This window comes from Corythoichthys intestinalis, chromosome 15, assembly GCF_030265065.1.
Source record: "Corythoichthys intestinalis isolate RoL2023-P3 chromosome 15, ASM3026506v1, whole genome shotgun sequence".
Classification (NCBI taxonomy): Eukaryota; Metazoa; Chordata; class Actinopteri; order Syngnathiformes; family Syngnathidae; genus Corythoichthys; species Corythoichthys intestinalis.
The window spans coordinates 31,648,169-31,663,310 of NC_080409.1; the positions used below are offsets into that span (position 1 = coordinate 31,648,169).

The window sequence follows — 15,142 nt, forward strand, 5'->3', positions numbered from 1 at the left end:
AGAATGATTTCCTGACCAATGTATCGAAAATCGTAGTATCGCTATATCGTCAAATGTTCGTTATCGTGAGCCTTGTCTCGCAAATCGTATCATATCGTGAGGTACCAAGAGGTTCCCACTCCTAATGCCATTAGAGGATTTCTTTTTTCTAACTTGATTTGTTTGTGTGTTCAGACACAGCACGCCGTCTTCCGGAAGACACTGTACGCCAACACCACTGTCTACATGAAATGTGAGTAGAGCCAAGAATAGAGGTCGACCCATATGGGATTTTCCAATGCCAATGCTGGTACAGACATCTAAAAAAAATTTCAGCCGATTGACGTTATCCCAAACCGATTTTATAAGCCAATATACTTTTTTTTTTTTTTTTAAAGGAAATAGACTTAAAGGATTAATTCGGTCTAGTGCTACCAAACCAACGAATACAGGAGTTGTTTTTATGATTATACACATTCGGCGAGAACAGTACATTATTTTCAAATAATTAAACCCATCAGGGTGTTACGAAGAGACGTAAACAAGTGAGAGTGAGAGTTTAAGAGGATGCTCGGCATGCTAATGCTAACTCTAATGCTACGCTAACGTTACATTTAGAGTGTAAGGATCACTCAGTAAACACCTTAAAAGGCTAACGCAACATTGCATTTCTCTCATGCAAGATAAACAAATATCCTAAGTTACAATATTTACAAAACCAGCAAGCCTAAAGCCTGCCTACAAGCTGCCGTAGGGTCCTTCCGGGGTCCTCCCATCAGTCAGCGGCGGCTACAGTTGCCCACACAGATACCTGATCAAAATCCCTCTATATCGGCTTTTTGTTAATCAGTCGATGGCTGATGTTGGGAAAAAGTCCAAATATCGGCAGGCCGATATATCCGTCGACCTCTCCCCAAGAATATGACAATAAATACTTGAACATGTTATTAGTGATTAATTATCCTGCCAAATCCCCCCAAATCGTGTTGAAAGCATCTGTCTAAATAGTACGGTAAAACTAGCAACTAATCAATTAACGTGGCGTGGCTCAGTGGTATAGTAGTTGTCCTCCAAACCAGAGGTTGTGTGTTCGATTCTCTGCCCTGATGAACTCGTCTAAGTATCCTTGAGCAAGATACTGATGGGGGATGTAGTGTAAAGTGCATTAAGGGCCTTGAAGGTGGAAAGGCGTTTTTTTTTCCCAGTTATAATAAATAAATAAATACAGATGAGCTGTCCCGAGCCGATCGCGCTGTCTCACGCTCGCACCCTCCCTCCCTTTCCCTGCTCTTTGTTCGTCAGAGAGTGAACTGGAGTTGCTTATTAAAGTAAATGATGATTGACAGATGATTAAGCTTTGATCTTGCCAGAGACTCGACCTTCAGAGCGCCTCATGCGGCAGTCATCGTTTAACTTGTTAAACAGTTGCTGTGGCAACTCTGTGTGTAATTGAGTAGCTGGAGCAGATTTGAGAGGACACTCAATTAAGCATTTAATAAAGACAAGCATTTATTTATTTTTTTTCCTTTTTTAAAATGGATTGGGCGTCTACTTTTTTTCTTGTTTAAAAATAATTCTGTGGGACAGTAACATGTTTGAAACTTTTCATAATTATTACATTTAAAGTGCTTAAAAACATTTATCAAAATATACTTACACATATATATATTTATACATAAAAAAATAAATTATACTTTGGGGAAAAAGGTAAAAAAAAACATGTCTTATATGTATCTCTTTCCAATGATATATCTGAATAAATATATTGATCAAAAAAATATATTGGTTTTGGTTGGTTGGCGCTACATCACAGTTTTTCACCTATCGTTTCGGGTTCTGGTCCCGAATATCCCATATCAAAACGTGGACATCTCAGACTTTGCGTTTTTTTTCTTTTTATTTAGCAGTCATGTTTTTGATGTTAGAGCCTCTACTTTATGTTAGCGCCTCTACTTTAAATGGTGGGTAAAAATTCATGTCAACCGGTAATATCAGAAAGGATTTAATGTTTTACATGAGAATCTATAAAGATGCTAACATACCAATGCTATATTAGCATTGACTGCACTTACAAAGTTTAAATTGGTCTTTTTTTGTGTTTCGCCAAGGTTTTAAAGCATTGTTTGACCAAACCGTACGGACGTGAGTCAACTTGACAGTATCACTATTCACTACAGTCTTTTTTTCTGCTCTCTGGACTCTCTCAGTCCAAGGTGACATTGGCGCGTGCGACCGAAACTTGGCCTTCAATGTCAGCTGGTACCTGCGCTCCTCCGTGTGCTACAATGAGATTTTCAACACGCCTGTGAGGACCTCGAGGTTTCCTTTACTTGCTGTTCACCTGTGACTACAGTCTCACTGTGTCCCTCGCTCTTACAGGACAACAAGGCCATCAACATGTTCGCCATCAAGCACATGCTAAAGGAGGGCTGGAGTGGCTTTTACAGTGAGGGCTACGTCTACTTTGAGAACTGCTCGACTCTCTTTTTGCCCAAGGTAGGTGCCGTCGCTACGATGAGCTGCATTTCGATTACAGTCTCTTACATGTTTACAGATGACCAGGACTGACAAATTAACCCTTTCATGCATGTAATATATATATATATATATATATATATATATATATATATATATATATATATATATTTTTTTTTTTTAAACTTTACAAAACCACTCATTGATTTTATTGGTTGCCATTGGTGGCGCTAGACTAGGGGTCAGGAACCTTATTGATTGAGAGAGCCAAAACACCCAACATATTTTAATATGTGATTCCACTAGAGCCATACAGTGTGTGTGTGTGTTTATATCCTGTTGCCAGCTTGTCCGAGTCAGTTTTGTGAGCATTGTTTTTTTTCGTGAGCGCATTTGATTTTGAACGCATCATGCGGGAGTGAGAGGACGCTTGGCTTTTATGAGCAGTCGCCGAGTTGAGATTGAAATAAATCTTTAGAAAACAACAATGAAAGCCTGACACTATAACTTGATATGTTACGATTATTACTCAGTTGCACACTCACCACTTGTAAAATAACAAATAGAAACATGGTGTGGCGCTGAGAATACTTCCTGCGAGAGGAAACCCCAACTAGGGGGCATGTGAATAAAAGTGGCCGAGACAGACAGAGCCTCTCAGGGCATTCGTTTCGTGAGTCTCACTCTCCTGGGAGTGGCAACAATTTTGTCAGGCGAAAAAGTCATGAAAGCGAAACTGATTGTGACTCTGTGTACCATGCATTTCACTTAATGGTTTAATTTACCCCTACACATTTTTTATATACTCATGTTTGCTCGGCATTAAGTTGGGAGGGGCCAGCCCGGCTTCTAGCTGAGCAGAGATTTAATGCGCAAGACAGGGGAGGACCACCAATGGGCGCCGAATTGAAGCATATTATTGCGACGTACGTTTGAAAGTCCAAGAAAAATGTGTGAATGTACTATCAGCTCATCACAGCTCGTTCATGTCAAGCGAGCCGGCCGCTTCCACATTTAAAATTACTGGTTGGTGTAGAGCCAGATGCACTCATCAAAAGAGCCAGATATTACTCGCGAGACAAAGGTTCTCGACCCCTGATCTAGACGTTCAATCCATTTTAACTTAAAATAAAAATTAAACAAATACAATAATGATTAAGAGTTTGAAAAAATATTATGATCTTAATTGATAATATTTAGGTCTTTTGGAAATTACTAAGAATAGTGACTTGTACCAATAAAGGCTTAAAGGTATTAGGTGTCAACTTTTGATTACTGTAGCTGTTCGTTGTAGTGACCACTGTACCTTAAAGGGTTAAGTCAATTAATAAGTAATTTTGTCATAAAATATTTTATTTTTTTCTGTCTTATTTTGTTTCAGGACTTTTTAAAAAAATAATTATTTATATAATTCATTTTTGATGTATATTTTTATGATTAAAAAAATATATATATAAATGGTTATATATTTATTTCAACCTATTTTTTTTCTAAATTGTCAACATTTTTTTTTCACTTCAACATGTATTTCAATTTGTATTTATTATTTCACCATCTAATTTATTTCAATTTCATTCTTTTTCTTAACTGCTTATCCTCACGAGGGTCATGGGGTTGCTAGAGCCAATCCCAGCTAACTATGGGCAGTAGGCAGGGTACACTCAGAACCGGTTGCCAGCCAATCGCAGGGCACAAGGAGAAAAACAACCATTCGTGCACACACTCATACCTGGTGACAATGTAGAGTGTTCGATCATGCATGTTTTTGGGATGTGGGGGGCAAAACCGGAGTACCCGGAGAAAACCCACGCTGGCATGGGGAGAACATGGCTAGAGCCTGGGATTGAACCCTTGTTCTCCTGTGATGCGGATGTGCTAACCACTCTGCCACCGTGCCACCTTATTTCAATTTCATTGATAAAATTGTTATTCCTATATCTAGAGCCATCAATAGCAATTTCTCTCTTTTACCAACTACCACAACAGTTTCTCTGTGACCTAAACTGGCAATGAATGAGTTAAGCTAATGATCACTTTGAATAGCTATCCACTGTCCCCGAAAGTTTTAATAAAATTATGCCTTGCGTCCTTCCCTTCAAAGGCTTACTATCCCGATTTCCATCCATATCAACCTCTGTCCAGCCCAAAGGTGAGTGTTTTTCACTCGTCATTCAATTCAAAATACAAGTCTGCGTTTTATGACTTTTTTTTTTACATTTCATTTAGGCTGACCCTTCAAATCAGAGCTTCATTTGGCCTGACAAGCCGGTAAAAAGTGATTTCTACGAAGCACTTTGTCGCAGGTTAAAATGGGATAATGCTCGTTGCAGGACTTGGGCGCCGTCGCCAAGGCGTGGGAGGACAGCCCATATTTGTTTATGGTCAAGGTGCAGCCACTCTACCACGGCACGGAGGAAGACGACTTTGCGGCTGAGCAGCTAAACTTTGCCTTCACCAGTGAGGAGTGTTTCATGGCTTAATCTTGAAAAATAATCTCTATATACTAGATGGATATTGAGTTTTTTTGTCTGATTTTGCAGTGAAAGTGGAGATGAAAGGACCACATGATTATTCCTCACCAGCCGACTGGCCTCAGATGATGGTAAGTACAAAAGCAGCAGCTAGATTTAGATACTACTTAATTGCTTCTTAATGATAAGCCAAGAGCGCCTTCTTGTGGCTGGTTGTAGGTAATGTTTGATCCCTCGTTTTTCACGGCTAATGGGGACCAGAACCCGCAGCGATAAGTGGAAAAACTGCGAAGTAGCACCACCCCCAAAAAAACATTTATTTATTTATTTTTTTGTGTGTTCAGTGTATTTAGTCAGATTTAGCATTTGAAAGATATACATAAAAGACATGTTTTTTCACTTTTTTCCCCCAAAGTATAATAAAAAAAAAAAGTAAATGTTTTAAGCACTTCAAATGTAATAATTATGTTTTAAACATGTTACTGTCCCACCGAATTATTTTTAAACAAGAAAAAGTAGAGAAATGCTTGTCTTTATTAAATGCTTCATTGCGTGAGTCCACTCAAATCCGCCCAAGCTGCTCACTTACACACAATGACTTTCCACAGCAACTGTTTAACAAGTTAAACCAGGGGGCCCCAAACTTTTTCCTGTGAGGGCCACATAACTTTTTCCTTCTTTGATGAGGGGCCGGGTCAGTTTGTAACAGAAAAAGTGTGACGATTGCAGGAGTGCCTAAATGTAAACATTTATTGTTTTTCAGAAAGCCACAATCAAATAACCCTTTCTGAATTCTTCACGGAACAAAAGTAAATAAAATAAAAATAATGTAATATAATATAATATAATATAATATAATATGTAGGGCTGTCAAAATTATCGCGTTAACGGGCGGTAATTATTTTTTAAATTAATCACGTTAAAATATTTGACGCATTTAACGCACATGCCCCGCTCAAACAGATTAAAATGACAGCGCAGTGTCAAGTCCATTTGTTACTTGTGTTTTTTGATGTTTTGTCACCCTCTGCTGGCGCTTGGGTGCGACTGATTTTATGGGTTTCAGCACCATGAGCATTGTGCAATTATTGACAACAACAATGGCGAGCTACTAGTTTATTTTTTGTTTGAAAATTTTACAAATTTTATTTTAAACGAAAACATTAAGAGAGGTTTTAATATAGAATTTTTATAACTTGTACTAACATTTATCTTTTAAGAACTACAAGTCTTTCTATCCATGGATCGCTTTAACAGAATGTTAATAATGTCAACGCCATCTTGTTGATTTATTGTTATAATAAACAAATGCAGTACTTATGTACAGCATGTTGAATGTATATATCCGTCTTGTGTCTCATCTTTCCATTCAAACAATAATTTACAGAAAAATATGGCATATTTATAGATGGTTTGAATTGCGATTAATTATGATTAATTAATTTTTAAGCTGTGATTAACTCGATTAAAAATGTTAATCGTTTGACAGCCCAAAATATAATATAATATAATATAATATAATATAATATAATATAATATAATATAATAACAACAATATTAATTAAATAGATAATAACCAAATAACCCTCTCTGGGTTCTTCACAGAAAAAAGCCAGGAAATAAATAACATTATTGGAAAAAAAAAAATTGTTCAGGGGGCCGGACCAAATGTGGAGGCGGGCCGTATCCGGACCGCGGGCCATAGTTTGGGGACACCTGAGTTAAACGATGACTGACGCATGCTGCGCTTTGAAGTAAGCGTCTCTTGCAAGTTCAAACCTTAACCGTCTATCAATCATCGTTAACTTTGATAGCAACTCCAGTGCACTGCCTGACCAAGAAAAGTGGGAGGAGCGAGAGTGAGACTACGTGATCGGATCGGGACAGCTCTATAAAATATTGCATTTATTTTTTAATTGAAAAAAAAATCCCCGATTGACCTACGGTGCAAAGTTTGAAGCGTGAAGTAACGAGGGATCATTGTATAACATTTTAGAACAGGGGTCCCCAACCACAGGGCGTGGGACCGGGAACAGTGTGTGGTGCATTTGCTACCGGGCCTCACAGAAATAAGAAATTATTTATTAACAACCCCAGTCTGACCTGTGCCTCTTGACACATCAATCCGCCTGTCTACTCTATAGATATAATAATAAAACTGGATAGGGAGAGGGTGTTGTCATTGAAATCCATTGGAAATAGTCTCTATTTTTATATATCTATGTGAACTTGTCCTCGATAATGACGTAGGCGCATCAGATTTGTTCTCGGAAACAATAAGCCCTAGCGAAGTTGACTGAAAAACAGATGTGTTTGGACACCGTTTTTACAGGGAAAATGCCACAAGAGGAGCCTATAACCTTGAAGAAAAGCAAAACTTTACTTGCCTGGTACACCAGACTCACCGCTGTTCCAGCTATTGAGTCTGGCCACCATTCACGCGGATACAATTTCCAGGGCGGAGCAAGCCACAGCAAACAGACAGTGGAGTGGACCAATCAGCGACGGGCAGACGTGACGTTAGTAAAATGACGAGGGCAGGACGAGGGACTCGCGCGCGGAAGTAAACATACGAAGAGAGCGGAGTTTATTCAACATGGCTAGCGCGAGACAGACTGTTGTCAATGACTCGTGTCGATGTGTTTTTGATCATTTAAAACTGATTTTACCGTGGATTGGAACATATTCTCGGCTCTGCCGTTCACCATCTGTGTTGTTGTGGAGACGACTTTCGATGTGCAAGAGTGACGTTGCTCGTTAAGAACACGTCATGCAAATAAACGAATCTGATTTGTCGATTGATTTTGTACCTGCTTGAGAGGCCATTAATGGGCTGGTTCCCTATACTCTCAGTGTTTGAAAAATACAGGGAGAACAGTCTGGCAGAGCCAGGCAAAAACTTTACTGCATAATTTGTGGCCAAAAGCTTGCAAACGAGGCAATGAAGCCTTCAAAGCTGCTTCGATACATACGAGACTAAGCATTCTGGAATAAATTTTTGAAATATAAAAGTGCAAGCACAAAAGACATAAACAATGACACAAAGCTACCACATCAACAAAAGCGAATGCATTGAAAGCATCATACCTGGTGGCGAACCGTTTTGCTAAAGCCAAGAAACTATTCAGAATTGGAGAAGAACTCATTGCGTTTGCAAACAAGGATATTTGCCGTCAAGTTTTAGAGGAGGCCGCTGCTAACCCTTTAACACCTGAGCGTATTTTGTCTGAATTTGCACACCTTTGATTCTGCCTTTATATTTCACAGAAAAATTGTTCACAATGGCCTGGTTGGGTCCCTTTTTTCAGGACACCATAACCTTCATGTCCAAACTGTTGTTTTCTTCAATGACCATGACCAATGATAATCAACATTTTGGACCCATAAAGACAAAAAAATCCCCAAATCTTTTGTCAAAATTTGTAATACTGACGTCCTATTGACAACCAAGAATGCTTGACGAAACGTTTTGAAGCTTGATAATATTTATTCCACTTGTTAGGATAAACATTGAACAGAAAAAAATAAGACTGAGTAGTTTAATATTTGACAATTGAACACAAACAGCAGGTATGGTCATAAGCATTTTTGTCCTTTACACATACTATGGTCAAAACAGGTCACATACAGTAGACCAACAGTGCAAAATAGAGAAAAAAAATATATAAATACATATACTGTATATCGTCTAACACAAAAAGGTTTTGGAGGACATCTCTTTGTGAGGTTAGGTATTGCACCCATCATCTTGTCAAAAGTAAATACATGCAATCAAGCTTCTTGAACTCACACATCTATATACAAATTGAAAAGATAAATAGTGAAAAAATATATAAAATTTTAAAAAAGTCTTTTCAAAAATATTGGCAGTTAAATTTTTTCAGGCATGCCATACGTTTCCCCTTGAACAGGACATTGAGTTACATCACACAGCCCACTTTTCCGCCGTTTGCGCTGTCAGCCTGTCACTCTTCCCAACTTGCCGCCTCATCCGAAGAAAACGACAAATCTGGTCCATCCTATTCCTCGAGTTGATAATATAATGCTTTCGCAGCATTTAGTTTTCAATTCATTCCGCACGTTTCAAAGTTGGTCACTCAATTCAACCGGGCGCTACCTCGCCTCTCTCCTTAGGTGGCGCTTTGCTCAGCAATTTATTAAAAATGTTCACATTACGTCCGTCCTTCTGGACCTCACAATGGCTCCTAGGATATGTGGTCTTTTGTGGTGCTTTTGGTTTTGAAAAAGGACAAGAAATTATGAAAATATGGACATAAACACATGGTCCATGCAGTGTTTTAATGCTTATTTATGAGTGCAATAAAACTCAAAAGACATTATCTCCCGTTTCACTTGATCGATTGACTTCAAGTAAAAACGGGCGCGGACCTCAACTTCCACACTTTCAAATGAGACCAACCAGCGTCACGTGGCGGAGAGTAATTACAGCGTGACGAGGCTTCAAAGATGATATGCGTAATTTTGTTGCCGCCAACACGTGTTATAGGGTTAAAAAAAGGTTACTTCCGTGTGTAGGTAGTTATATTTTCCCTGCACTTAATGTTTGTTTTAGCCCTGTCGTGTTATTTTATATTTACTGTACTTTTCTGCCACACATTGCCGGTCCGTGAAAAAAAGGCCCACATCATACCAGTTCGTGATGAGAAAACAGTTGGGGACCACTGTTTTACAAGATCCCAAATTCTATATTTTAACTATAGATTGCGTAATTTTCAACCTATTTTCAAATGGCTTGGCTCATATGCAGTGTGTTTTCTCCATCTAGCCTCGCAAACTCTTAAGTCTCGAATGAAAATGAATTGCCGTTCAAATTTCGCTCGTTAGCACAAAAACATTCACAAAAACAAAATATGTCATGTTCAGTTCACAATCACCTAAAACATGAACTAGTTCATGAATTGGTGAAACCCAAACTACAATGAAGCCTCTGTAATGTAAGCACTCTTGACTTGTTTGGCAGTTCTTCATGATCATGTGCATTGTCTACGTGCTTTTCGGCGCTCTCTGGCTCTTCTGGTGCGCCTGCTACTGGCGGGACCTGCTGAGGGTCCAGTTCTGGATCGGTGGCGTCATCATCTTGGGCATGCTTGAGAAAGCCGTCTTCTACTCCGAGTACCAGAACATCCGCTACCGAGGAGATTATGGTTTGTTTTCATGACTCGTTTTCTGACATTGACAGCGTTGGACATCCAATGTATTTGAACACTTGGATTGTCACTAGACGCTAGGTAGGCTGTGGATTGTCGCTAGAGGCACGTACTTCATGCCGCAATTAGTGTGAATGGCACAAACACTTCCGAGTGGCACTGTGACTGTACATCAGAGGTTGCGCTAGACTTTTTCGTTGTCTGTCATTTTGACTGACAGGGTCATAAAAATCCGGTCATAATCTATTTTTACCCGTCACTTAAAGTTTTTAAAATGACTATATCTTGATGCAGTCACTATATGTATATACACAATAATACAATAATACTTTATAATATAAAGTAACTGACATTAGTGCAGTCATGGATTACAGTAAGCAGGCCAGTACTGTGTTTCCATATATATTTTTATTATGTTATGTATATACAGGATATATATATATATATATATATATATATATATATATATATATATATATATATATATATATATATATATATATATATATATATTCCCCCCCCCCAAATGGGACCTTCCATGATCCTAATACATTTAATAATAATAAAATATTATATAATTAATTTCCATTATATATATATATATATATATATATATATATATATATATATATATATATATATATATATATATATATATTTTAAATTTATTATTATTATTAAATAAAAATGCACGTTGATACGACGCACATAAAGGCAACTTCCAATTTTTAAAAAAATCGTTAGAAAGTTGTATGGACTTACAATCCGCTAGCTTGTTGTTTCCTGTTGTCTTCCGAAATACACCTGGGTGACAGCGCGTCAAGTGTTCGTTCATAGCCCATGTGCTACCCTGGTATGCGAGCTCAGCTTAGCAAAAAGAGTACACACAGTGGTGGCACCCTCCATATTTTCCTTGAAATAATTTCAGGCTCTGGCTAGTCTGGTCCGCTTTTTTGGCTTTATGCCGCTTTCACCGTGTTACCAATTCTGCCCTTCTTGGTAATTGGCGGCGTTTTCAACTGCTCGCTGCAGTGAGGAGTGAACCGGCGATTCACTTGATTCGTTGTCATCCTTCACTGCATCAGTCCCTCTTTTTTTCACCTCTTTTATCAACACCATCGTCGTTTTGGGGCTTTTTGAAGAAATTTCGGGCACTCAGTTGCCTTGACATTTTTCCGAGTAAGGCCAACAACGTCATGCATCAAGAGAGACAATAGCTAATTAATATGCTCACTCGCCACCCTGTGGTCTGGGGTGTTAATTGCAACCTGTCAAAATGACAGATGGACTTCAGTTTTTTCCGTCACCGTTGTAAAAAACCGGTCAACGACGGAAAATATTCGGTTAACGCGACCCCTGCTGTACATAGTTAGTGAAGATATAAAAATGTGAGCCTGACTTGTTCTGCTTACTACAGGAAGGCTGAATTCCTCCGTTAAAGCGTTATAATACATATTACTCAAATACTTTTATTTTTTCACAGAGCCGCGTAAGAAGCAACAATGAGCGACAGGTTTCCAACCTCTGTTCTAGTTAAAATAATACCGTAATTTCCGAACTATAAGGTGCACCTGACTAAGCCGCCACGCACCAAATTTGACACGAAAACACCATTTTTTCATCGATAAGCCGCAGCTGTCTTCACTGTATTATGGGATATTTACACCAAAAGATATTAATTGGTAACACAATATTTGACAGCGGCATCATAAAACTGTCGTAAGACCAAATGAACCACCATGAAGCTTTGAAACAATTGGCTGCAAAGCTTCAAGAAGCTTCATTTGGCCATCACTGCTCCCTTGGGGGAGACAGTCAACCTCTGCTGCCACCTGCTGTCAACACTGTTGTCATCCAACATGCCTCCTAACATGCATTGCAGCGCTACAGATGTAAATAACAATCAAAATTCATGTTCTGTGGCAATTGTTTCTTCAGATAAAGTTAGTTGTTTCATTATTTGCTAGTTAGGGTATTTGGTAACACTTTATTTGACAGTGGCGTCATAAGCCTGTCATAAGACTAATATAATTACGACATGACACTGCCATGAATGCTTACGACAGATGGCATTTTGTGTCATCCGGCAAATTATCTCACTTTTGAAAGGATGTAAAGATCCGAGCTGGACATAAATGGAGTTAGTGGCATAATTCAAAATGTCTTTAATGCCCATGATAGTGTCATGTCATAATTATGATAGTCTGATGACCAGGGGTGAAAGTGGCTAGAATTTCTTGCTGGAACTCCCCGACGTGAAGGTCGCCACGGAGCCAGAAATTTTGTTTATTTTTATTTATTTATTTATTTATTTTTTTTGTGGGGGTACAAACCTGCTAAAACTACTGAAATGCAAAGAAAACTGTTTTTGCACAGTTATTTCTATAAAACATACAAAAACTGATTTTCATTCAAAATTGTATTTTTTTAATGATTTGCAAAATAAAAGTTAACAAAAACAGCAATACCCCCAACCTCCATCGCCTAATTTATATTCTCCCTCATTTCCTCACATACTAAATGCCAAATCTAAATTTTAACTACTTAAGAACACATGATGTATATTAAAATTGAAGTCAATGTCAACATTTACTTTTGCTTTATTATTTTTTTGTTTAAAAAAGCTATAAGTAACATACATTCAGAAAAATACAAATGACTTATATTATGCAGAGTGAAATGGAATATATTTTGAAGATCACGCAAACACTGACTTTTTTAAATCATAAGGAAATGAATAAGTAGCCTAACATAAATGAACAAATATAAGCCCAAAGTGCACATTGAAAGCTAAGATGTTCTGAACCTCCCCATCAGAGGAAATAAAACCAAATATGATAAATAGGCCTCCTCAACTCTTTCCTTGCTCTTAAAGATTTGATCCATTTTCTGTTGCCTTGCACTTTTTTTGTGGCATCAATTCAAAAAACTTTTGTTGTTGTTGTTGCTTTTCCAGAAAACATGCACTAGCTAGCTAACTATCTCTGCTGATCACATGTCAGTATGTCATCCAATTGAACGGATAAATGCATCCAGGCGTTTTGCTTTGCTATGTGCATTCGTGTATTGACGTGACTCATCATCGTCAGACTCTGATAATTGCAGCAGCTAGGGAAACCTCCATGCCGTCCGTGGAATAAAATAAATAATAAATATCAATGGAAACGGATTACGCTACACAAGCACTTTATTATGGTTGTTGTTAACACTTGTGTATGTAAATCTGATGTTGGTAAATTGTTTTCTTCTTGTAGATGAAATGCATGTGTGGCAGCTCAGCATTTTTTTTTTTTTTACATAACGTTTTGACAGTTGCCGTCATATTTTTGGAATCAAAGCACCGTGTACCGGAACAGCATTCCGGCCCTGAATCTTATACCGGAACTGCGTTCCTGCCCTGAATCTTATACCGGAACTGCGTTCCTGACCGTTCTGGCCCACTTTCACCCCTGCTGACAACACTCTTATGACGCCACTGTCAAAGAAAGTGTTACCTATTAATCCAAGTAAATCAACAAATAGGCAGCACTGGACTATAAACCGCAAGATTGAAAATGAGGGAAAAAAGTAGCAGGTTATAGTCTGAAATTTACCGTATTTTAACTAACCCTTTTTTTTGTGTTCTAGTGGAGGGTGCAGTGATTTTTGCTGAGCTGCTCTCTGCATTGAAGCGATCTCTCGCTCGGATCCTGGTCCTCATCGTCAGTCTTGGTTACGGCATCGTCAAGTAACAGTTGCACAATGATGATAATTCAATCAAATTTCAATTTACATTTTATTGTACTGGTACTGTTTATATTTGTATCTGGTTCAGGCCAAGGTTGGGTACCACAGTGCACCGGCTAGCCGCTGTCGGGTTGCTCTACCTGCTCTTCTCATCGGTGGAAGGCGTGCTAAGAGTAACGGGTGTAAGTTTACAAACTCCATTTGTATATATCATCATAACTAGTTTATGTATATTTTTAGAGCTGTCGTAATTAATCGACTCATCGACAGCTAATTGATTATCAAATTAGTGAGTTTTTCATAGTCGAATAATCGATTAAGACATTGTTGATCTTATCCATATTCTGATTTTGGAGCCTCATAAATGTTCTCTGATTTATGTTTTAATTTTTTTTTATCTCTGTCATTTTTTTAAATTTTATTTTGAATTAAAAATGAAAGTAATTATTGCTTTATATAATTTTTATTTTTAGTTTAAAAAACAACAAGAAAACGGTTGATATTTGCTTTAATTTTTACAGTTTAATTTTTAAATGACTTTTTTTTTCATTAAAAAACAAAAATGAAAAAAACAGCAGGAAATATTCTCATATTATTTGTATTTAATTGATTTGAAAAAACAGCTTATAAAAGAAAAAAATATTTTTTCAAATTATTTTTTTTTATTTTGTACATTTTTTTAACACCGTATTTATTTCTAATAGGGAAAAGAAACAATTATTTCTGAAAAAACACACTTTCATTTATACAAAAAAAGATTAAAAAAAGGTAAATATTTTCCTTTTACATCGTTTTAATGTTTTTCAAACTTATGAAGTCTTCAATGACAGCAGATGTTAAAAAAAAGTTGGATATTTGCCTACATCTGCAAATTAGATCATTATTCATAAACCAATTTTTCTCAGTGCAAATTTTGTGATTTCATCTCATTGCAAAAATAATTGACTATCAAAATACTCGTTTGTGGCATCCCTTATAGTCCATAAACTACCACATAGGAAGGTTCAAACATACTGTTTTTGTGTCTCCAGGGTTTTTATGGCACGGTGGCCTTGGTAGCGAACCTCAGTCTCTCCCTCATTGATTCCTGCGTCATGTGGTGGATATCCTTGCTGAGCGGCCATCAGACACGAATATGAATACTGCTTTATATTCTCCTTGACTTGCGCGCTTCCACATTTTCATCAGCTTGTCTCAAACCACTCGCCTCCTGAAGCTGCGCCGGAACGTGGTCAAGCTCTCCTTGTACCAGCACTTCACCAACACACTCATCTTCTCCATGCTGGGTGAGGCCAGCCTTTGCTTCCTTACATAAGTGTTCAA

General features: G+C 37.8%; 1 protein-coding gene across 1 annotated transcript in view; it reads left to right on the forward strand.

The window, feature by feature from the left end:
* LOC130931559 (transmembrane protein 87A-like) overlaps positions 1 to 15,142 on the forward strand; it is a 30,871-nt gene that overhangs the window by 6,558 nt on the left and 9,171 nt on the right. The window contains exons 2-13 of the mRNA XM_057860469.1: positions 175 to 232; positions 2,187 to 2,284; positions 2,359 to 2,475; positions 4,556 to 4,603; positions 4,681 to 4,722; positions 4,785 to 4,911; positions 4,995 to 5,056; positions 9,907 to 10,090; positions 13,721 to 13,820; positions 13,908 to 14,001; positions 14,851 to 14,922; positions 14,997 to 15,105. Of these exons, the coding sequence (XP_057716452.1) occupies positions 175 to 232; positions 2,187 to 2,284; positions 2,359 to 2,475; positions 4,556 to 4,603; positions 4,681 to 4,722; positions 4,785 to 4,911; positions 4,995 to 5,056; positions 9,907 to 10,090; positions 13,721 to 13,820; positions 13,908 to 14,001; positions 14,851 to 14,922; positions 14,997 to 15,105 (1,111 nt within the window). The remainder of the gene's footprint in view (positions 1 to 174; positions 233 to 2,186; positions 2,285 to 2,358; positions 2,476 to 4,555; positions 4,604 to 4,680; positions 4,723 to 4,784; positions 4,912 to 4,994; positions 5,057 to 9,906; positions 10,091 to 13,720; positions 13,821 to 13,907; positions 14,002 to 14,850; positions 14,923 to 14,996; positions 15,106 to 15,142) is intronic.